The sequence below is a fragment of the Hemicordylus capensis genome, chromosome 1 (assembly GCF_027244095.1).
Source record: "Hemicordylus capensis ecotype Gifberg chromosome 1, rHemCap1.1.pri, whole genome shotgun sequence".
Lineage (NCBI taxonomy): Eukaryota > Metazoa > Chordata > Lepidosauria > Squamata > Cordylidae > Hemicordylus > Hemicordylus capensis.
In genome coordinates this window covers 162,416,947-162,440,883 of record NC_069657.1, presented here as the reverse complement: position 1 = coordinate 162,440,883, position 23,937 = coordinate 162,416,947, and the positions used below count along the sequence as shown (strand labels likewise).

Genomic DNA, 23,937 nt, shown 5'->3' with positions numbered 1-23,937 from the left:
GGAAGTGCCCAGCGGTTGCTTCCCCTCGCCGCCACCTCCGGGGTGGGGGAGGAGGACTGCTCAGCTCGCCACCACCACTGCAGCCACCCCTCGGCCGTGCAGTGGTTTTGATTAAAAAAAAACACCACATAGGTTCACCACAGCAGGAGGCCCCCAAAGGTAGGTTTCGGGGGCCTCACAGTATGTGTGTGGGGGGGTGCCTCTCTGAAGCTGGTCCAGGTGCCAGAATTACCTAGGTGTTCCCCTGGTTTTAGATTATAGTGAAAGGAAAGTAAGCAAGATATTATCTGGGTGGCCAGATTGGCCACCCACACGACTACCGACTTCATCACGGAGCCAGTGGGGGCTGTGGGGATCGGGGGCTGCCTGGCCCTCGGAAGCCTCAGGATGCCCCACGCGGATGTGTGGTCATTCTGGGGGGACCCCTGAGGCCAGGAAGCTTGATGTTGCCTCCCAGCCAGGGGTCTGCTCATGTGTCACCATGCGCCACGGTGGCACACAATCAAAAAAACAAGGATAACGGAGAGCTTGCTCCATTATCCTTGTTTAAGGGAAGGGGGAATTAGGCAGGCTAGCCGCCATGGAACCACCGGGCTTGACCCTGAACCTGGTGTTTCTGTCGATCACTAGAAAGCTGGCTAGGCTGCCTTAGCCCGCTTTCTAGTGATCGTGGGAATAGGCTCACTAACAATAGCTATTGCTTGAATGTGTGAAGCTGCTATGACAGTGTTTCATCTCTGCAGGGAATAGCTTTTGGAATCAAATGTGAAAGAGTAGTAAGCCTATCTAGTGTTCTGTTGACTCTTCAGGTCAGTTTTCTGGAAATTACAGCTGCATGTGTGGCCACCTCCAGCCTTGGGGGCGGGGTGCCTCTGAGTACCAGTTGCGGGGGAGTAATGGCAGGAGAGAGAGCACGCCCTCAACTCCTGTCTGAGGCTTCCAGCGGCATCTGGTGGGCCACTGTGCGAAACAGGATGCTGGACTAGATGGGCCTTGGGCCTGATCCAGCAGGGCTGTTCTTATATTCTTATGTGTAGTGACGATAAACCATATAGCAGCCTGTCATCCCATGATGAGCCATTCACTTGCGCTTGCTCACTGTGAGCATTAGTCTCTTTCACCATGGTACTGCAAATAGGCAACAAGAAAGGTCTGTGATAGTGTGTTGGGAAAGGACCTAATTCTCATGGGGAACTATTTCAGCCCAAATAATAATCCACATGGTAACAGACACCCATGAAGAGGCTTTAAAGAGGTTTCTGCCTGGTTCTGTCATACCATTGGCTTCAGTCCAACAATGCACGTGTGCAGTAGTCTGTGCTGTGTAGACATAGCCCTGTAAAAGGAACCCCAGTACCACTGATCCGTGGAAGGAGAAGGGGAGGCTTAAATACAGCTCCCCCTTCCATTCTTGAACAGCTGCTTGGCATTCTGAAATCATGGTCCTTTTACAAGGCTGTAGACATGCATCACTAGCTACTGGATAGGTCAGGGACGTGTGGAGATGGTGCCCACGTGAATATACAATTTTCCATCCATCTGGAGACAGAGAGAGATATCCTGTGAATGCACAGCTCTATGCTGGATCCAGACAATTGTTAACTGCTCACATGCTTGGACTGCTCTTCTGCCTGCAACTGATCTTCTAAGCACAGCGATTATGTAGACAAGAGAGCTTCTGGAAATAATCGCATGGCAGAGTTCCAATGAGTAATCTTCAGTCTTTAAGAGCACTCTGGTAAAATAGTCTATAAATTTTTAAACAGAATGTTTAACTTACTACTTTTATCTGGAGAGCGGAAATGTCTAATATTTAATTTTAGAGTTGTAGCCGAAGAAGCTTCTTATGGTGAAATTCAGAAGTGAAAGAAATTAGCACAGAACAGCATTAATAATTTAGTGGCAAAACCAAAATAGAGTGATTTTGTAAATGCACATAATATATTTAACTGGAACAGGTGTTAGAGTATTAAGATGCATGTTGCTTGAAACTCATTTGATCATTTTAAACATAAATCACTTTTAAACGCTTCAAAATGGTACCTTGCTACAGTAGCCTGACGTTTTGTGTCAAGAGCAGCATAACATATTGAGCAGCTGAACAAGGCTGGAATAATTCAGTTTCAGGCTCTTCAAAGCTTTCAACAAAAATGCATTTAAAAACAAATTAAAAATGCATTTGGTCAAAGACCGTAAATAAATACTAAACTAAACTAAATTAAAAATGTTAGCGAAATGCCATGCTAAGCTTCCTGGCCACCCAATCTCTGTTGCTTAGACCTCTAATTGGTTTTTAGAATTCTCTCTTGTATTGAGATTACCTTCCAGTTTCCTTGGAAGACTTACAGGTGAAACTCGAAAAATTAGAATATCGTGCAAAAGTTCATTAATTTCAGTAATGCAAATTAAAAGGTGAAACTGATATATGAGACAGACGCATTACATGCAAAGCGAGATAAGTTAAGCCTTAATTTGTTATCATTGTGATGATCATGGCGTACAGCTCATGAGAACCCCAAATCCACAATCCTAGAAAATTAGAATATTGTGAAAAGGTTCAACAGTCTAGGCTCCAGGTGTCCCACTCCAATCAGCTAATCAATCCATAACACCTGCAAAGGGTTCCTGAGCCTTTAAATGGTCTCTCAGTCTGGTTCATTAGGAATCACAATCATGGGAAAGACTGCTGACTTGACAGTTGTGCAGAAAACCATCATTGACACCCTCCATAAGGAGGGAAAGCCTCAAAAGGTAATTGCAAAAGAAGTTGGATGTTCCCAAAGTGCTGTATCAAAGCACATTAATAGAAAGTTATGTGGAAGGGAAAAGTGTGGAAGAAAAAGGTGCACAAGCAGCAGGGATGACCGCAGCCTGGAGAGGATTGTCAGGAAAAGGCCATTCAAAAGTGTTGGGGACTTTCACAAGGAGTGGACTGAGGCTGGAGTTAGTGCATCAAGAGCCACCACACACAGACGGATCCTGGACATGGGCTTCAAATGTCATATTCCTCTTGTCAAGCCGCTCCTGAACAACAAACAACGTCAGAAGCGTCTTAGCTGGGCTCAAGAAAAAAAGAACTGGTCTGTTGCTCAGTGGTCCAAAGTCCTCTTTTCTGATGAGAGCAACTTTTGCATCTCATTTGGAAACCAAGGACCCAGAGTCTGGAGGAAGAATGGAGAGGCACACAATGCAAGATGCTTGAAGTCCAGTGTGAAGTTTCCACAGTCTGTGTTGATTTGGGGAGCCATGTCATCTGCTGGTGTTGGTCCACTGTGCTTCATTAAGTCCAGGGTCAACGCAGCCGTCTATCAGGAGATTTTGGAGCACTTCATGCTTCCTTCCGCAGACGAGCTGTATGGGGATGCTGACTTCATTTTCCAGCAGGACTTGGCACCTGCCCACACTGCCAAAAGTACACAAACCTGGTTCAATGACCATGGGATTACTGTGCTTGATTGGCCAGCAAACTCGCCTGACCTGAACCCCATAGAGAATCTATGGGGCATTGCCAAGAGAAGGATGAGAGACATGAGACCAAACAATGCAGAAGAGCTGAAGGCCGCTATTGAAGCATCCTGGTCTTCCATAACACCTCATCAGTGCCACAGGCTGATAGCATCCATGCCACACCGCATTGAGGCAGTAATTGCTGCAAAAGGGGACCAAACCAAGTACTGAATACATATGCATGCTTATACTTTTCAGAGGTCCGATATTGTTCTATTCTTCAATCCTTGTCTTCTTGGCTCCATGTAATATTCTAATTTTCTGAGATTGTGGATTTGGGGTTTTCATGAGCTGTACGCCATGATCATCACAATTATAACAAATTAAGGCTTGACTTATCTCGCTTTGCATGTAATGCATCTGTCTCATATATCAGTTTCACCTTTTAATTTGCATTACTAAAATTTAATGAACGTTTGCATGATGTTCTAATTTTTCAAGTTTCACCTGTATACCTGTGAAAGAATGCTATCTATTCCAGCATTAATTTCTAGAACTGGAATGCTTCTTGAGGGCATTCTCCTTACACATAGTGTAATGGTTCCTAATGATTTATTTTTTATTTGATTTCTATGCCACCCTTCCAAAAATGGCTCAGGGCGGTTTACATCATAATCTGTGAGGCTCAACACACGATCTGTCTGTAGAGCCTGCAGGGCTGCTGTGAAGAGAATGTGCTTAGTCCGCTCTCCCCGCAGACGATCAAACCTTGAGCCCTGGGCGTCCGGATTTGCTGCGCACATGACTACCGGCTCCATCACGGAGCTGGTCGGCTGCAGGGATCAGGGGCCGCCTGGCCCCCTGAAGTCCCAGGATGCCCCATGCGAGTGCGCGGGGCATTCTGGAGAGACCCCTGAAGCCGGGAGGCAGGTTGCAGCCTCCCAGTCGGGGGTCTTCTCGTGTGTCATCACGCGCCACGGCAGCACACGATCAAAAAAACAAGGTTAACAGACCTCGTTTAAGGGGAGGGGGAATTAGGTGGGCTAGCCGCCTTGGATCCACCGGGCTCGCCTACAAGCCCGGTGGTTCCAATGATCACTAGAAAGTGGGCTAGCCTCCCTTAGCCCACTTTCTAGTGATTGTGGGAATAGCTTCTGTATATATCTACTATAATATATATAATATGTATATATCTAAAAAATTATCAAGCAGTTTCCCACGGGTTTAAGATTTTGTGGTTCACCTTAAGTGTAGCAGCTGGGAAATGCTTGACTAACAAGCAGAAGGTTGCCAGTTCGAATCCCCGCTGGTACTATATCGGGCAGCAGCGATACAGGAAGATGCTGAAAGGCATCATCTCATACTGCGTGGGAGGTAGCAATGGTAAACCCCTCCTGTATTCTACCAAAGAAAACCACAGGACTCTGTGGGCGCCAGGAGTTGACACTAACTTGACAGCACACTTTACCTTAGCTGAATCTAGTAAGCCTGTTTATTAGTTATAAACCATAAGAAGATTGTGGCAATGGAGTGGACTTGATGTATACATGCTTTGCATTCTGTTGAATGCAGAACAAGAGAGTGTGCACACACACAAAGGAAGATCCATTTCAAATCAAGGAAGCACAAGAATTCCAGCTGAGCTTGCCTAAAACTATGAGGAAGTAGTAATGGAATCAATAACCATGTGACCAGTCCCTCTCTGAATAACAGTCGGTGCATTTCCCAGCACGGCACCTCAGTGTGAATCAGAATCAAAATATCTCAATTGTCCCCTCTAGCAGGAGTCTTTGCCACTAGCTTTGAAAGCATAAACCTTCAATTTTATGTGCTAACCAGTCAACCCAGTCTCTAGAGCAGGGCTTCACAATTTCGGCCCTCCAGCTGTCGAACTTCAGCCCACAACATCCTCGGCCACTGTGGCCAATAATTTGGGATGATGGGAGGACTGAAGTTGGTGCAGCCTTGCTCTAGAGGCCTATAAACAAGAAAATAATGTTTAAACTTGCATATAAAGGTAGATTCTTAATAGTAACATACCATTATAACTATAGGTTGCCACAAAGAAAGGGATAACTTCTGCCAGTCCTCCTGGCAATTAATGCATTTTAAAAAATACATTAGAGTTTGGTTTCAGACCTGTAATTAATTCGACCACCAATGCAGCGTCCAAATGGATGTGGATGTTTTTAGCTTGCCAGGATGTTGAGTCTTCCAAGCAGGCTGTGACCTGCTAAGTAGTGATCACACACTTCCTGCCACACACGCTGAAGGGAGCGGATGGCACAGAAGATCCAGTCCTCTAACTTCCAGTCACTCCACATCTACCCTCTGCCCTTCCCTATTTGCTGCAAGGTGAGAGGCTCCTGATCCTGCAGCTAGGGAAGGAGGAATGATGGTCCCACCACTACTGCACAATGCATGGGGTGGCAGCATGTTGAATCTGCCACGTTGTGCAGGAATCCCCTTCCTCATGAAAAGCTTTTGGGTAACAATCTGTTGCAACAATCTATTTCTAAAAACAGAAACTTCAAATGTCAATTCCAAATTCGTCTTCTTCTTTTAAAATATTTTGAAAGCCTTTCCAGCAATTAGTTTGTTGTGCAATAAATGTGCAGTTGCTGCACACCTTTTCTTAAAGAAGCACATCTGATTGGTAGATATTTACATATATTTCCCCAGCACTCAAATATCAGTATTGTGCTGTTTGGAAAACTGAAAATTAGTTTTTTCAGCTAATTGCCATTTGAAATTCTCTTTTGTGTCACAGGCACCAACTGGGCTGTATCCATGACATCACTGAACTGATAATTTGCAAACACACACACATACACACCCCAGTGCCTGTGCTGTGTTATGACCCTGACAACAGAATTCTGTGGGGCATTCTCACAGGAGTTGACAGATAAATCGCCTTGGAATTTAAGTGGGACTTGCAGTGAAACTGGCAAGGTACTTTAGAATTTGCTCTGAGTCAGTTTCAGTTCCCTTGCAAATCCTCTCTGTAGACCAAGGCTGGGTTTACACATCATGCACTGGGGTGCACATCATGAAGCAGCACAGCTATGCCTTACTTGCATTAAAGCTACTTTCCTTCCCTATGTGTTTTATTTGCCAAGAGTTGCCTCTAAGGGTGTGCACAACTGTTCGGTCATGAACCGCTGCGACACGAACTGGGCTGGTTTGACGGTTCGGTCATGAACCAGACCAACCTCCAGGAGAGAGAGGCCAGTCCACCATTTAACCAAACAAACCTCAGTCTGTGGTGGACCAGTTTGAACTGGTTCGGCAGTTTGAGGGGCTATGCTTGTAAAAGGGAATACAGTGAGGATTCCTCTTTACAAGCAAAGGGAATTGAGGCTTGTTAAAGGCTTCTAAAGGGTGGCCATGGGGGGAGGGGCTTTAAAAGTAGAGGTGAGGGGCTTACCTGTCTGGCGTTCCCCCAAGCAGCCCACCCGTGTGGCAGCAACAGCACCGTTCTGAAACTAACCTGGCCTCCGTGGATGCCGACTGGTCAGTTCGACTGAACCAGTTCAGGGAGCAGTGGTTCAGTTCAAATTTGGTCCGAATTTGAACGGAACCCCAAAATTCTGTCTGTGCACAAAACTCTGTGGTACACTTAGGGATTCCTGGAGGCCAGGACTCATTTTCCCGGCCTCCAGAGATCCGCGCTGCTGAGAGCAGTGCAGGTCATGTGGATGTGCAAGCAGTGCATCCCACACGTCAACCAGAATCAGCTGGCAGGAAGCTAAGCTGGACCTCGCCTTCCCCCCGCGCCCTCCCTACCCACAGAAAATGGTTGTGTGCACAACCTGACTATGTTTTCTACTTTAAAGCCTCCCCACATAATGGGTGGGAATGGGAGCCAGACTTGGGTCATACAGTGAGCTGAATATTAATCTACTCTACCTCTCCTCAAAATTATGGGAGGAGAGCAGCACCCAGTTTACTGCATGACCAGAGCTTCAACCTCAGGAGGCTATTGCTGCCACATGGGATGTTTCAAAGTTACTGCCAGATAGTCAATGTTCATCTGTTTCCTCTGTGGCTTATCAAGTGAGAAGGAAATATTTTCATTTATGTATATGTTTGTATAGAGGGGTCAGCATACATGTCACTTTACTGAATCCCTGCTCTGAAGAACTTATCTAAATTTAGGGCAAGGGGCAGGGAAAGGCATTCCTAAGCCAGGGGGATCATGCTTTGGCAATTCTGTGACTTGAGTATGGTTTTTAAGGCATAGTGTTTTTTGGCAAAGTATACCTTGCTCTCCACAGGCATTTTCAGAACAACAATATTTCAAGAGGTGTCCACAGTGCGCACACACACACACACACGCACACACACACACCCCCCGTCTGGTGCTTCATTTCCACACTCAAGTACCCCAAACTGATATCTAAGCAGAGCACGTTAGGACAGCAAGTTCAGCTGCAAATGTAGTCATTTGAAGTGGCTAGTTCTGGGGTACTGAACAGCCTAACTTGAAAATGAAGTTGTAATGGAGGGTGAGTTTGGTCTTGAACGTATTTAAGATAGTGTATATCAATTCTGGAAGTGCCATATCTGGAGTTTTTGTTGAGATGACTTCAGACCCTTTACTGCTGCTGCTCCTATTTAATATTAGTGGGACAGTACTTTAGTGGAATAGAATAAAAGGGATGCAGTCCTAATCCAGAGTGTTTGCAGTCTACATTGGTATGTACAATGAAAACATGAGTGAGATCAGGGTTCAGCCATGAAACTCCCTAGGCAAATCACTGTTCCTCAGCCTAGCCTCACAGAGGAAATATGACAAGGAAGGGAGGATAAAATAAGATAACAATATACTACGAGTCCTTTGCCTTGGAGGTAGGGTAGAGTGGAGAAAATCTAAATTAATCAAGGCATCCAGTCCTCTTGGATTCCTTTAGATGCAAGCTCATTGACTGAACAACAAGGTTTATCACAAATTTCATTTTCCTTCTGAAAAATCTAGGGAGGGGAGATGGTGACTTTTACTGTGCAAGCACGGCCAACATCCTGGAGTTATTTGGCTGGACTACACTCTTCTTCATTGTAAGAAACTCTGCTTCCAAGTGTCCTAAATATGAAGGAGTGACCTCTGTATAAAGATTGTATCAATCACATTTAGGACATAATTCCTGCAGGGAAAGGTTCTTGCAAAGTGTTGTAAACAGCAGCATTGCTAGGACCTATAGTAGCCTTTTTAATGCCCGTTGTTGTTGGCACAGAGTAAAGAAAGAGTGGATTTATTATGTCAAAGAAAGGAAGAAACTCAAAGATGAAAATATTTTATATTGTTCAACATTTGTTATTGCAGGGGGTGGGGAGCAGGGGGAAGAGCAGCTCCAGTTTAACTAAGCAAGCATATATTTTTTCAGCCGCATCATGAAGTAATCACAAGCATGTCTGTGCTCTTGTTCTATAGAAATAATAAGCATTAGGAACTGGCTTTCTGTTTGAATGTCATGCATAACACTTTTTTTTTGTATGGAGCATAGCTGAAGATAGCAAGATGTGCTTCAAATGTATGAGCCATCTCCCCTTTTAAAAGATTGTCCTTTATTCCAGAACATAATGGGTGGCATCTGCTTTTGAAATCTGACCTTGGCAGTCCTAGGGTAGGTAAATCTTTATCCTGATTGCTTTGATCACAACCTTGGATCACCAATGTATTAATTTCCAGGTGGGGAACTAAAGATAAGAGATCACGATTTGTCCAGGGCCACACAAATCACGATTTGTCCATGGCCAAGGAAGGGTTTCACTTGAACATCAGTCTAGCCCAACTCTGCATCATTGACCTCATTGGCTGTTTAGTGTCCCTGTCTCTGAAGGGAAGTTTCAGACATCTTCTGGAATCGTGCCCATTTGGCCACACACTTGATGCCCTTTGTTTAAATTGCCTTTAGGTCATGGAGAATGCCATTGTGGGGAGTGCAAGTGTCATCGGGGCTATATAGGAGACAACTGCAACTGCTCAACAGAGACGGACCCGTGTCTTTCCAACGATGGCCAGATGTGCAGTGGCAGAGGCAACTGCATCTGTGGGAAATGCCACTGCACAGAACCTGGTGCCTTTGGGGAGACTTGTGAGAAATGTCCCACCTGCCCAGGTGTCTGCAGCACTAAAAGGTATTGTACACCCTTCAAATAGGAACTTGACAGTGCCTCTTTTTGTGGTTCTTCAGCTTCCTTCATGGCTACCCACCCACATATAGTCATGAAGGTTCAGGATGGGGTGATGTGCATGGCTTGAAATTTCCATAATGTGGCTGAAGGTAGAAGTGATTACTGTAGCTCAGTGCTTTGCAGACATGAAGCCCAGACTCCATCCTTAATTTCCTCAGTTTAAAGATGTTCTCTGGTAGTAGCTGTGAAAGGTCCCTGCTTCCTTCTGCAGCTGCCTATGCCTCCTGAAACTATTTCCCTGAGAGTCCCCCAGCCCTCTGTGGCATAGTTTTGGGAGGCACAGACAGCTGTGGGGGGAACGGGAGGTCATCAGAAATTTCATCATTGTCCCTTCCCCTTGCACAGTGGAAAATCCTGGCTAATTGGTGGAGGGTTAGTCTGGCTATCTGCCACTGAGTCCAAATGCTGCTGTCTCCTGCTGATTGTAAAACATTGGCTATGAAACTGAAATTCCAAAGTGGAGAAGGCACTTGAACTTAGATTTATAGTTTGTTCCATATTTTTAGTTTTAGTTTATTTCATATGAAGAGAGCCAGCATAGCATAGTGGTTAGAGCATTGGACTAGGACCGGGAAGACCCGAGTTTGAATCCCCATTCAACCATGAAACTCACTGGATGACTCTGGGCCAGTCATGTACCTCTCAGCCTAACCTACCTCATTGGGTTGTTGTGAGGATAAAAATAAGCATGTACATTGTTCTGAGCTCCTCGGAGGAAAAGCGGGATATAAATGTAAATAAATAAAAACATTTCTGTTTTAAAGATGGGAACAGCTCAGAGTGCTAATGATTTGCAATTCAGTCTTGGCAATGATCTAGCTCCTATCTCTATAATATACCAAATAAAAAGCTAAAATAAAATCTGTGGTTAAGCAATGCTAATATAGTGTAGAAACAATGATAATCTTCAAGTATGTCCATACCAGAGCTTATGAATGGTTTACAAAGGTATGGAGCTATTTCAAGCTTTAAAATAAATTTCAAAAAATTGGAGAGATTAATTTGTCCACCTTTGAATTGGCCGCATATCAGTTATTAAAATGTCACCTAAAATTCTATGTCGTGGCTTACATAATGCAAAGCCTTCTGTTGCCAGTAGACAGGCTGCAGGACTGAAGAAGAAGCCTTCAGCGTCTGGGCAATGAAGTCTTCTTTGCGCAGAGTTCTGGATGTGGAGGGTGAGGAGGGAGGGATTCTGGCACCCCTTCCCTCCATTCAAAAAACCTCTCCAGCTGTATAAATCTGATCCTGAGGGTTGCACTGGCTGGAACATTGTTCAAGGAAGCCTTCAGGGCAGGGATGTTGAAGGCTTCTTGCAGACCCACAGCCTTCCTTACGGCGTTGGAGGGTTGTGCCTTATGTATACCTTTAATGTGTAATCTCCCTTGAACGATTTTATTTTATTGAAGAATTGGCAAACATTGCTTTTAAAACAAGTCTAGGAAAGTAAACTACTTGGAAATATCTCCTAAATTGATGCATAAACCAGTGAAAAAAAGAGAAATGGGATTTACATACGTTGAGCAATATTATGAGGTATGTCAATTGGATGTAATAAGAGAATGTTTAAAACCTTAGAATAATGGTATGTATGGTGAGTCTACACTTCAAAAAGATCTACTGTGGCATTGTTGAACAAGAGAAACCAAGGAAAGATCTGAATATGATTTTATATAGCAGACACTATGCCCTGTGTCAACATGGAGCAGGTCTCCATTGGCACATGTAGACAACAGGAAAATTGTGTTATTTTGAGAAGGGACCCTGACTGTCGTGTTTAAAGGCAAGCATGTCTTGAAGATATTCTTATCACTCCCCTCTCGTCCATCTTTCAAAAGGGACTGCATTGAGTGTGTGCTGTTTAACTCGGGAAGACTGGCTGATAACCAGACCTGCCAAAAGCACTGCAGGGATGAGATCATTACGCAAGTGGATGTCCTCAGTAAGTACCACCAAGGTGAAACAGATGGAATCCCAACATCAGCATACAAGCTGCATTTCTAGCAGTCAGATTCAAAGTAATTTGCTTATGAAAAGAAGGATGAAAAGGGGGAATGGGGAATTTATCTCATGAGCAAAAGAAGCTAGAACAACACAGCTTATGTAGTATAGCCAAAAGGGAATTCAAAGGGGATAGTATACCATTCTACAGCTGCATTGGAGGAGGTTATGCCAGAGTGGGACATGGCAGTCTCAGTTAAAGAAAACTGTGGGTGCATTTATCTTAGAATTCAGAAGAAAGTTTGTAGAACTGATACATTCGCCTGAAATTGCTGTGAAGACAAAAAAAAACAAACCCTACAGGCTTCAGGTCAGATTAGACATAACTATGAAGCATATTGTCTAATTTCTTTTGGATAGCACATGGTGGCTCATTTGCATGAGTTATTCCAACTTTTTGCTCTGTAGATGTCGTCATCCATGGGGTTAGAGGCCATTATTGCTCAATGGTAGAGTACCTGCTTTGGATAGAAAGATCTCTTGTTCAGTCCTTGGCATTGCCAGTTGAATCTTGGGCCACAGAGCTGGGAGAGACTCTGTCTGGATCATGTGCCAGTTAGAGCAGACCATTCTGACTAGTGTGAGGCAGCTTCATGTGTTCAGCGGCCCCTTGCTTGAAACACATTGCAGTCTGGACTGCATAAGCTGGTCTTTGTGGAAGGGAGATGCAGTTGGTACTTGAATGGCCTTGTGTGGGTTAGAGAGCTGTCCATTCCAACTCTGTGCCTCGAAGCCTCTATGCTTTTAATCTATAAGCCATTATATCACTTGAATTGAAAGTTAATCATAGCCTGCGCGCACACACACACACACACCCTCCTCTCTCTCATTTGTTGCTGCTCAGCCATGCTTGTGGTTTCTTTCTCTTGGACTCCCTGACTTTCCCCCTAATTTCACAGAAGAGAACTGTTTGCCAGTGCCAACTGTTGTGACACACTTTTCAGCTGTGGTGGTTTTTTTTCCCTTCTTATCAGCAATGTTTGTATTTCTTTTGCTATGTAAACTTGACTTCACTATCAGCCCTACTGCCTTCCTTGAGAAAAACGCCAGCATTTTCATCAGTGGCACCCGACAATGCTACAGAGATTTTGTGGCAGCATATTTAAAAGGTGATTCATTCTCAGAACCGCCACTTGAAACCCTTCAGGCTTCTTCTGTAAACACAGATGTTTACCAGTCACAAAAAAAGCTAAATTCAGATAACCACATACAGATAAGCCTGAAATGCAGGCTTGATATGGCTTTACAGGCAATGCTCCAATGATATGGACAACATGGATTTAGCACATAGATATTGTGCTAAATTGTACCCAGATCACTTCCTGCACAAAGAGAGGGGAGGAAATACAAATGAATTTGGGAAATTTGCTCACCCGGTGTTAGCAATTATGATTAGGAAATGGCACTGGTACCTTTTTCAGCTCTTATTTTTGCACTGTGTTATCTATCAGTGGATCTATGTTATTGGAAGGCATGGGTTCAGGAGATTCTGTGATCCATGTATTTTGGGCAAAGCACAAAAATCTAATTTACTGAAGGTAACGTGACCATGCTTCAAACAGACTTTTCTGCTGGAGTCCCACCCTGAGATATCTACAAAATTATCAACCATTGGTGGCAAATTACTTCTGATGGTGGGTGACATATTCAGAGGAGCAAATGGAATGCTTTATTAAAGTCCCCAATCTGGGGCTTAAACTGTTCCATTATGTGGGAGTATAAAAGATTTAGCTAGCATGAAACTAGCTTTTAAATGAACATTTTTGGTGTACATTTGTGTACATTGTATAGGCTGCAATAAAAGGGTTTCAAGAGGACCAATGCTGAAATCTGAAAAGTGAAAGAACACTTTCCTCCTGCCCTAAGGCAAAGTCATCCATGAATTTATAGCCTATATAATATGTTCCCTAACTCTTTGGCACACTTTGTAAAATTAGTGTCGTTGCTGCCATCGTATGAGTAGGATATGAGAAAACATATTAAGAGTGTGAATCTTTTGCTGTTTGGCCAGTTGCCACCCTTTTCTTGTGGATCTGTTTACAAAATGCAAAACACAAAAGTGAGCAAGTTGGAACTTGCTCAATCAAAATAGACAAGGGTTGCCTAGGAGGATGAGTGATTTGATTCAGGAAGCGGCAACTCCTTGTTTTCTAAGACAAGAAATAATGGCTGACCTACCGTGCTCAGGGACACGGGTGGCTGCTGCACTGCAGAGCAGCAGTACTCTGTCCTAAAACTCTGTGGACACCGTTGCATGATGCAAGACCCATTATTTCCAATGGGTGTTGAGTCGTGTGATTATGTTCACAGAGTGCTTACAATGGAGCGCTGCTGACAGCTGCCCTGCAGTGCAGCCCCATAGGCAGTGCTTACACACGTGTAGAGAGTGGGGGGTAGTGCCCCAGTCACCCATGTTTCCTTGCACAGTATGTCAGCTGCAGTCACAGTTTTAAGTTTCGTGAATTCCGTCTTGTGAGAAGGCTGCACTAGATCAGAGAGGTTCAGTTGCTGGGTACTTTGAATCACAGAAATACTTTCTATCTCACGGTCTGCACAAAAGAGCCTCAATGCTTATCTTGGATGAGCTGGTCCTAGAATTTCCAGTTCTATATTGTGTTGGCCACCCATAACTCTGGAGTGCAGGTGCCCCCTTAGAGCCCATGGAGAATTGGAAAATGCCTCTTAAAGAACTGGGCCTGTACTTACAGCTGATGTTCCTACAAAGGAAGAAATTGTCACTGGACAACGGATATAAAATCAAACCATGATGGTTTGAATTTGAAATGCCAACTTTCCTTAAATGTTTACTGCGATGTTTCCTGGTGTTTATTATTGCAAGAGTGTGTGCTTCCTGGTAGCAATCGATCCTTGTGTGATCCACTAGAACAAACATTTTCCCACTTGACCTCCATTCCAGGTCCTCTCACTTCTACGCCCTCCTCTTGAAAATGGCCCGTCTAAGCATATCTGGAGACAAAACCATTCCGCATGTTTTTGGAATGCAAGTGCAGTGGGTGGCGTGCAGCTTTGATAAGAGCTGTACTCACTTTCTCAGCACATTGTAGCCATATGCCTCAGGATTGGCCGGTTGGCTTGGAACGTTCAAAAATGAGTTCAAGAGAGAGAGAGAGAAGAACATGTAAATTCAGCAATTGTACAGCGTGTTGCAGAGCCATCTTCTCACATTTTAACTACCATGGGTTATCGGGTTGATTTCTTCAGTCAGGATTATGATTGGCCTTCTTTTTTCTGACTAGAACTAGAACTTATATTTCCTAGCTTAAAATAGATATCCAGTTCTCATGCATTATTTTTGCAAGTCCATAATTGGGTTTGAAAAATAATGGACAGGCATTTATGCTGCAATTGTTGTTTGCCAAGTTGGAAAATGTGCACGCATAATAGGAGCTGTTCCAAAGAGTCGGCTTGTTGTTTAGGGAAAGTGCTCCTGCTACCCAGTTGTTGCATGGATCCAAACCATTTCCTGCCAGCTAGCACATTCCTATGGGTGTAAAGGAGATCCAAACATCTTTTCCCCAGAGACCTCATTGCCCACCGGTAGGAAAAACCCAAATTCTGCACCATCTCCCACTCCCGTCATGGCCCCAGTAACATAGCCATTGCCGTTGCCTTATGGTTGCATGATTGTCATGGTTATCTCTTGCCTAAGGCCGGCAGCATATTCTTCCCCACCCCCTTAAATATCCTCCCTGCATCTGCTCTTGAGAAGCCATCTCTTGTTTTGTTTGATATTCTCTATTTATTAGAGAATGCCATCCTTCCTCAGTGGGAGCATTTCTCTCATCTTTTAAACTGTGGGAGTAAAGTAATGTGGTAAATACTAGTGATGATCACTCCTCCCCTCCGGTGTTGTCTTCCATTATGTGGGACATGATGCACAAGCCCTACAGAGATGGGAGAGACTTGTGGCGCCGCTGCTGTGGACCTGGAAGCAGTGACACCGCTCTAGAGAACGATGGTTGCTCTGCAAGCATTACTGCAGTTTTCCCCATTTGTGACAATGGGAAGAAATAGGGTAATGCTTGTAGTGCAACTACAGCTCTCTACAGCTGCTTTTGGATCCACTGCAGCAGTGCCACAAGTCCCTCCTGTCTCTTCTTGTCAGCCGCTTTATTGACATTTTTCTTCTGAGTTGTATGCTTCTCTTTTCCAGCACACACTCACAGTGGCTCATATACTGTGCAAGAATACATCAGTCTAGTAAAAGTGGATTTGTACAATTCCCATAAATTGTGTAAATGTGAAATTTGCACAAGTTATGTTCCACAGGAATAAGCCCATTGGAAATGATGGATCCACTCTCATATAACACAATTTGTGCAGTGTTTGCACACTTGTGCAAATGCAGTGTTACTAGGCTGATGTACTCTTGCGCAGTGCGTGCACCAGGTTTTTGTTGTTGTTGTTTTTAAGGAAAAAATCCCTTGCAACTCATTCAGCACATTTGAGAACATGTTGCTCATCAAAACCATAGGAGGAAGCGGAACATCAAACCAGGAATGTAGCCAAAAGAACTGGATACCTGTCCTTAAAGTGATTGCAATGTGAACCTTGTAGAGAATAAATGTGAACAATAAACAGTTCATTCTGTGTCCCCTTGACTAGTGACACTAAAGCCCTACACTACTACTAAAAAAGCCCCTTGATTCTGTTCCCCTATGTCTGGCTGTAAAAAGAATGAGAGGCCTTCCCGGCACTCGGACTATCAGTCAACCAGTGGCCAAGTTCTGATGAACTTCCTTGAGCTTGCAGCTTGCTAGGAATTCTCATAAAGAATGCTGCAATAGGTAGAGACACTCTTGTGCATCCAGCAAGACATCTCTTATTTCCTTAAGCATGTGTGCATTTCAGATACTCTCTCTTTTTAATGGAATACTTAACACTGATCAGTTATTCCTTAGCTGTTATGAGCACTGTTCTCTCTAACAGGGATTCCCAGATGTTGTTGACTACAACTCCCACAATTCCTAGCCAAAGGCCACTGCAGCTGGAGATGCTGGGAGTTGTAGTGAACCTGGGAATCCCTGTTAGAGAGAACAGTGGTTATGAGGTTCTGATGTTATGAAGGTGAAGTACATCAATAGTTCACATGGATACACAAACACAAACAGAAAGTAACTTCCTCAAGGCTTTTAAGTGTCTTCTTGACTGATCTAGAATTAGAGCCCAGATGTCTTAGGCCCCCAGGGATAGCTCAAAAAGGGTAAGCAGGCCTGTAGAAGCGAAAGTGAGAGGTTACATCAAGACCTGAGGATTTTAGGCACTTGTTCATCCCTGCTCTGCCCTAGATCTCTGGCTGCTTTTGAGGCTATTTACTCCATTTAATGGCACCTGCTGACCTTCTTAGTGTAGCCATCCCAGCATGCATTTCTGTAGTGCATGTCATAGACATTATTAGTTACTATTTTAATCCCCATTTCCTCCCTCCATTCCTCTTGCCCCAACTGGCCTGCAAAATTAAGCTTATTTCCAGACAATTATTTCCTCCACACAGATTGATAGAAGGAAATGAAACTTCCTCTTCCAAAGGAATCCATCCAAGCTTTGGTTTTGTTTGGCCTTCTTTCAGCGACTCATGCGAATTCCTCTCATAGAAGGGTAAAGAAAGCCACAACATTTCCTTTTAAATCTTGGAAACGTGTTTCGCCATTGGTTTCTAAATGATGAGGTTAGGCACCTCTTCCACCCACTTGCTTCCTTAAGGGTTTCTACAGTGTTCAGTCACTGGAGTGGTTCCATAATGCACTCCATATGTACCACGAGCCAGCCTCTCGTGCCGAAAGGAATCCGGAGCCCCACAAGTTCTAGAGTCCCAGTGTAGTCTTTCAATGCTGGGGCCAAAATAATGGGTACTTCACACATAAATTGCAATGCATTGAACAAGTAGCCAACAAAACAAACATGGAGCAACAAACACTGAAGCAATGCTGTCGTTTAGCAGCCTTGTCAACATATGCTACAACGTCACCCTTCTACTGCAAAGGAGCCTAAGAGATTTTCCTTAATTTTATTCCAGAAACTGATGACCCACAATCTATCTTGTGCGCTTACCCTGTGAAGGACTGTGTGATGAAGTTTACCTACTCAGAACTCCCAAGTGGGAAGACTAGTATCACTGTCCTCAAGGAACCAGGTGATTATATATGTGCTTTGGGGGAATGGATTCCAAACATAGGATATTGATGAGAACTGGTGAGGGAGGGTGATATTTGCAGGCTGTAGAGGCAGAGCAGTGGACCATTGGGGAACATGACAAGGGAAGAAGAGACAGAAGAAATTGAGGCCTTAATTGAAAGCATCAGTGTCAGAAGTGAAGTTTGCACCAAACTGAGTTTGTAGGCTGTACTCAAATGCCAGTGTAACACATATGCTGGTTGGGCTTAAATAGAACTATGAACTGAGCAAAAAGCATCTAAGGAATTCAAAATACATAGCAGTCCAAGACTCCTGATCTAAACAGTTCCAAACTTTGGAGATGATTCAGTCCTGAAGTTTTGTATTGAAAGCTTGACTCTTATGTTTGGTACTGAACGGCTGTAAACTTTTATTTAAGCCAGATATCAAAAAAGAGCAGGAAACTCTTTTTTCTAACTCGTGAAAGAATTCCATATTCTAGGCTTCTTTCAAATGTATCTCACAAGTGGTAACTTGCCAAAATAAATCCCAGCATGAGAAACAGAAACACATGACAGTAAACAAGCACCATAATACTGAAGATTTTTCTAACTTCAATCCAAGAAATACCCATTACCATGTGGGGTCCAGAGGCTGATGGCAGCAGCTGTAGCTTCCAGCTACACGAGTGTTAGCATTTTAACAGAATGTAGTGTTTCTCTGAAATGAATTGGTTTGTGTATGGCAGTAGAGGCCGCTAATCTGTAGAATCTCATGACACAAACCATTAGGGAGATGGCTTCTGGGGATTGTGGTTGTTATCCAAGAGAGGGCTGCTCTCCAGAATCAGAATGCAGATGCCCGATTCCAGGTAGGGAATGTTTCCACACCCATATTCCTAGCTGGACAGGAAATCACATGTGCAAAGAGGTGTGGCAAATGCAGTTCCCCAGAATAATCCAACAGCCAGGACAGGGTGTACGTAAGCCTTTCAAAAGCATTGAAATCCTGCCTACCAGTTGTTGTTTGCCAGGGAAGCAGAAGTGGGGGAGTGGAAGACCACTCTGAAGAGCTAAGTGGTAAAAGTTCACCTTCTCAAAGACATCCAGACATACATATAGCCCTGGCTGCTTGATCAGGCCGGGGAATCCCACTGCAACACTTGTCCACATGTGTACTTCTCTGGCCAGCTAGAGCTATACATGTAGAAACAGCATCTAACTGGACTGATGCCTATAACTTTTGTTTCTGCGACAGTATATATGCAAATGATTTAGGAAAGCTGATCATCCGTTAACAGTGAACTCTGGCCTCCTAGATCCCAGATTATAGATTTTACTGTCGACTGGATAATTTTCTGTCTTCATAACAATGTTTAAAAGTTCACTTTTGGAGTTCACAATTTGCACTGACCTTGGAGTCATGCACATTTCAGGGATCATCTGCACTGTTCACCACCTCCACCCCAAGTTGGAATGTTTGTAGCTATTGTCTGTATTTGTACTGTAAGGGTCTTAACATTCTCCCTTCTCTCTTCCTGACTAGAATGTGGCACTGCCCCTGATGTCAAGTTGATCTTACTGTCAGTGGTTGGCAGTATTGTGCTCCTAGGCATCATCATCCTGGCAATCTGGAAGCTCATTGTCACTATGCACGACAGGAAGGAATTTGCCAGATTCCAAAGTGAGCGCTCCCGGGCAAGATATGAAATGGTACGTATCAGTTCATGCTGGGGGAAATGGGGGATAAACGTTCAGGGATGGGAGAGGAAGCTTAAGTCTGCTGAGAATCTTGAAGCACACAAGGTAGCTTTGCAGGTAGTGAAGAGACACATGGAAAAAGCCATGCCTTGTCATATTTAGAGAAGGGCCTAGTTCTCCTGGCCCATTTACTAGTACCCTGATTAATTATATAACCCATAGTTTGACCACAAACTGAACAATGCATTATTGGCCTGGGGAGTTGTGTCCCTAAGTACAATCTCAGTACAAGTGTATCTGCTTGCTATCAATATCCCTTTGAACTGGTGAGAAATAAATCCTGTTCAATGTGGGAAGGTTGGTAGGTCAATGATACTAGCATTGTCTCAGTAAACCTTGAGATAACATGACCAGTATGTTATATATGGAGTTAGTGTAAAATGTTCTGAATACCAGAAAAGGGCATTCAGTCTTTTAATTTGACACATCTAGTCAAACTTCTTTATATATTCAGAATGATGATTCCCATTTCCTCCTATCAGTACAAATGTTGTGTATAGATCAAGCCTAATTTTGTCATTGTAGTGCTGCCTTCCTTTCCTCTCTATACAATACACCTTCCCCTTGATATACAACTACTATTGAATTGCCACCAGTCACTACCCACCATTTGCCAAAATCCTCATAAAACTGTATCAGCATCGTTCTCTTTATCAGCTTTAGAAGGACCCGCCCCCACCCCACCCCATAGTTTAGTCATGTATTACTGATTGATCTGTACCCTGTCTCTCCCAACTGATGTCAGTGGCCTATGTGATGCGCAAGGCAACACCAGGGTTCCCAGGCAGCTAGTATTGCCCTGCACATGGAAACCAGCCCCAATGGTGTTGCACAATTACTCAAAATAGCATTGCTGCACTTGTAAATCACAGTAGCGTTGCACAACTGCAGTGAACCATTCATGCCTTATTGGTTTATCCATCACTGCGCTCTTGCACAGTACTGCTGGGGCTGGCTTCTGTATTTGCATCAGCTCCAGCCATCAGGAACACCAGTGTTGCCTTGCACAACATGTGGGCCACTGAGGGTGTGTCTTCATCAGGGCTGCTGGGCAAGCTCTTCTGCACCATAGGCATGCTTGGGTCTTTCACTACTCCTGCTCCTTCATACAAGGAGTCTTCCTTCCTCACAAGAATTCAGACTCCAGGCTAGTTTAATCAACACAGGTGTCCTCTCGCCGCTCCATACTCCCATAACCACAGTGTTTTGAAAACCGGACCAAAGTGAACAGAGAGACTCTGTATGTGGACAGTGTCCCAATGTAGTCACAATGCAAAGTCAATGTAATCATCATGAAAGGACTGTACTTTTGAGAAGTTGATGGATCATAGCTCAGCAGACTGGTTAAGACTGTAGGTATATACACAAGACCTTTGTGAAGGACTGACAGCGCTGCATATGTGAATGAACTAATTGGATGAATTTATTGCTTCTAGTTCTATTGATTTCAGTGAGATTTAGCAGTAACTAACTGTTGCTGATCTGTACACTATTGTTTCATAATTTAATTTCATTTTCCTCTTTTTTAGGCTTCTAACCCTCTTTACCGCAAGCCTATTTCTACACATAGTTTAGATTTCACATTCAACAAACTCAACAGGACCTATAATGGTACCATTGATTGACAGCATACTTGAAGCTGGTTGAGTGAGAATTGAATGCTTGACAACTGCTTCCGCTTCCCCCATGGAAGACAGAACCCTCTGCGAGAGTCTCTTCAAATGCAACTTAAACATGGGGATATGCACATTAAAAGACAAATAGCCAGTGGCTCATGTTCTGGTCAGATCTCTGTCCCAAAGCCACACTGATGTGCTCAGAACCTGTGACCCAGGACTCTCTTTCGATGCCTTGGAAGTGCCAGCAGATTGAACAACAAACATACCATATAGCAGCTTCAGCTATATCACTGTAGAAAAAGGGATGCAGGCCAAGTTCATAGAGATATTCTGCCACTGCCTGGTTTTTAGAGGAAAACTAGCATTGGAGAAGGTGGTGGGAGCATTTTTTTAAAAAATCCAAGTGTTCTACAGTCTTTAGAATAATTTTTTTATAAAAAAAATAAAGCAATTGCATATGCATGCTATGTGTATCATTTCTTCCTTGCTTTCCTTCAGGCCATAGATCGGCACAAGGTCTATTGCAGTTTTTACATGCTCAACAGGGTCATTTTTAGACCATTTTTCAAAATGTTAATGTACAGTGAGGAATAAACTATCATCAGATAGACTGCTGAAAATGTATGACAATGTACATCAATAATATGAAAGAAGCAAGCTGACCAGTTAGTTAGCTGAGCCCTACTTGGATCCCATCTCCTAATCTAAGAGAGGAAGACAGAGGCTGCAAAAAGCTGTAGACGCTCTTGCAACACAATGGTCATAACATGTTTTGATTTTAACAAGCACGCTTCCTAGATGAGTTGCTTTTTATGGTCACTAACGTTGCTTGCAAAACTGACTACAAAGGCAATGTTATTGTATCAGATTTCAAAGCAAGAGAAAGAAGTCAGCTTTACAATCCTGTCTTCTCCAAGTAAGAGCATTGTCAAGTTTTCTGTTTCAGAATATTCTTACACAAACAGGCTTGGCTGCTGGAGAAGCTAGCAGAAGGGGACATAATCCCATGCATATTGGGTATTGGCCTGTGGCCGATATCTGGCAAAATGACAGTTGGGTAGCATGTTTTCACACCTGCAAAGCAACTGGAGTAGGGACATTGCCATGACTGGTGGGGGAAGGCAACAGTGGATGTCTGATAAGCTTACATTCGCACAAGAAAAGATGTTTACACTTGTCCTGTCAGTGTTTGACTCACACATTTCCACAAAAGACTTCTGCCAATTTAAATGTGCTGCTTTCAAATGGTAGTTTTGTGAAGTGGTGAGGGCCTTTGTGACTAGAAAAATTAAGAACCTTCATAAGATCTCAGTACATTTATAGGGTTCATGTGGCTTTCAAATTACACTGGAGCCAACTTGCCTCAAAATTCAAGTGGGTGGTTGAAACACCTATAAGCATCTCCTGTTGGGTTGGGCCTGCAAAAAAACATCCTACATCTTCATAACAAATCTTCTTGGGTTTTATTTACCAAGAGCCTTGGACTCCCTAACTTTATATATTAACTTCAGTTCCTTAGGCCGCTTAATAGGCTTTATTAACCCACTTTTTCTTATCCTTGGATGCCCAGCTGGGGTTTTTTAAGCAGCTGTTGCATATGAGGCACTATGCAGAAGGCAGCATGAAATAAATAAAAGGCTGTTTGGCTAGAAGCTACTGATTCTCTCACTGTAATCCAAAAGAATCACAAGGGACAGTTGCTCCGTCACAGGCCATTTGCCAGGAGAAAACAAAAAGTTATTTTCATTGTTTTGACTTTTATTTCCCTGCTGGAGAGGGAGGCAAGCCTGTAGCTATGCTCATCTGTTTAAGCTTTCCGCTATGAATACAAGCTTTATTTGCTCCCCATACACTGCTCAGCCATGTTTCATCAACATTTTTAAATTCCCCACTTAGGCTCAAAAAATCTTTACAGGCCTAAAACCCAGCACAGGCAACAAACTCCAAACAGTCCATAGCATGCAAAAATAGAATGCTCATTAAATCAAACCCAGGATTTGTTTACAGCAGAAGCAGGAGTGCCATTGAAGTGTCAAGTTATGAAGTTTTAGCCAAACCACATTTACTCACAAGCATAAAACCGCCTAGACAGTACAGTACAGTACACATCAGACATAGTATAGAAAAGGTTGCATACAAAATTAACATGGATATCATTTTGCTTCAAAATGAAAGAGCCCAGGAGCCAAAGTTTAAAAAAAGGGGGTGGAGGAGTCTCAAATGTAGTTTATGGTCAGCACTTTGACACACTAACATGGAGAATCAGAACAAGCCAGAACACTCAGAACTACACCAGCTAAAAGGTTATCTTGCTTTTCTGTTGATCTCTATAATGCTCTGTAAGGAGTATCCTAGATGCAGTTACAATGATTTGTTTTATTAAAATAAAATTATCCAGAACAGCTATGTTGTTGCTACAGCTAGTTAGTAGTTAGCCTTTCATTTCCAGAGTCACTATAATGCATTCCCTGTCCCAGCTAAGATTCCTATATTGTAATGCAAATGAGGTTTTGTTTTGTTTTTTTAAAAATGCTGACCTAGTTCCCATGTTGCAGGCAGTTTGAACCAACAGCTGGATCCATGTGTCCGAGGCATGTAAAACAGTTGAGGCGTATAAGAAGAATTAACCCTGGCTCACCGAGACATAGCTTTCTTCACAAATAGGTGGTGAATGAGGAGGATTGTTCTCTTCGGTCAGCTCAATATATGGCCACTTCCTGAACCTATGCCAGTGATTGGTGCCCAAGTACAAAGGGTATTGTTTAATGCCACTGCTGCCT

General features: G+C 43.5%; 1 protein-coding gene across 4 annotated transcripts in view; it reads left to right on the top strand.

The window, feature by feature from the left end:
- The window catches only part of ITGB5 (integrin subunit beta 5), a 108,557-nt gene extending 86,938 nt beyond the window's left edge, over nt 1-21,619 (top strand). For all 4 annotated transcript variants that reach the window (XM_053267775.1, XM_053267793.1, XM_053267785.1 and 1 more), the window contains 5 exons: nt 9,363-9,585; nt 11,481-11,584; nt 17,681-17,797; nt 19,324-19,490; nt 21,068-21,619. In XM_053267775.1, coding sequence (XP_053123750.1) covers nt 9,363-9,585; nt 11,481-11,584; nt 17,681-17,797; nt 19,324-19,490; nt 21,068-21,163 — 707 coding nt within the window. In that variant the 3' untranslated portion in view covers nt 21,164-21,619. The remainder of the gene's footprint in view (nt 1-9,362; nt 9,586-11,480; nt 11,585-17,680; nt 17,798-19,323; nt 19,491-21,067) is intronic.
- Nucleotides 21,620-23,937: the final 2,318 nt, after the last annotated feature.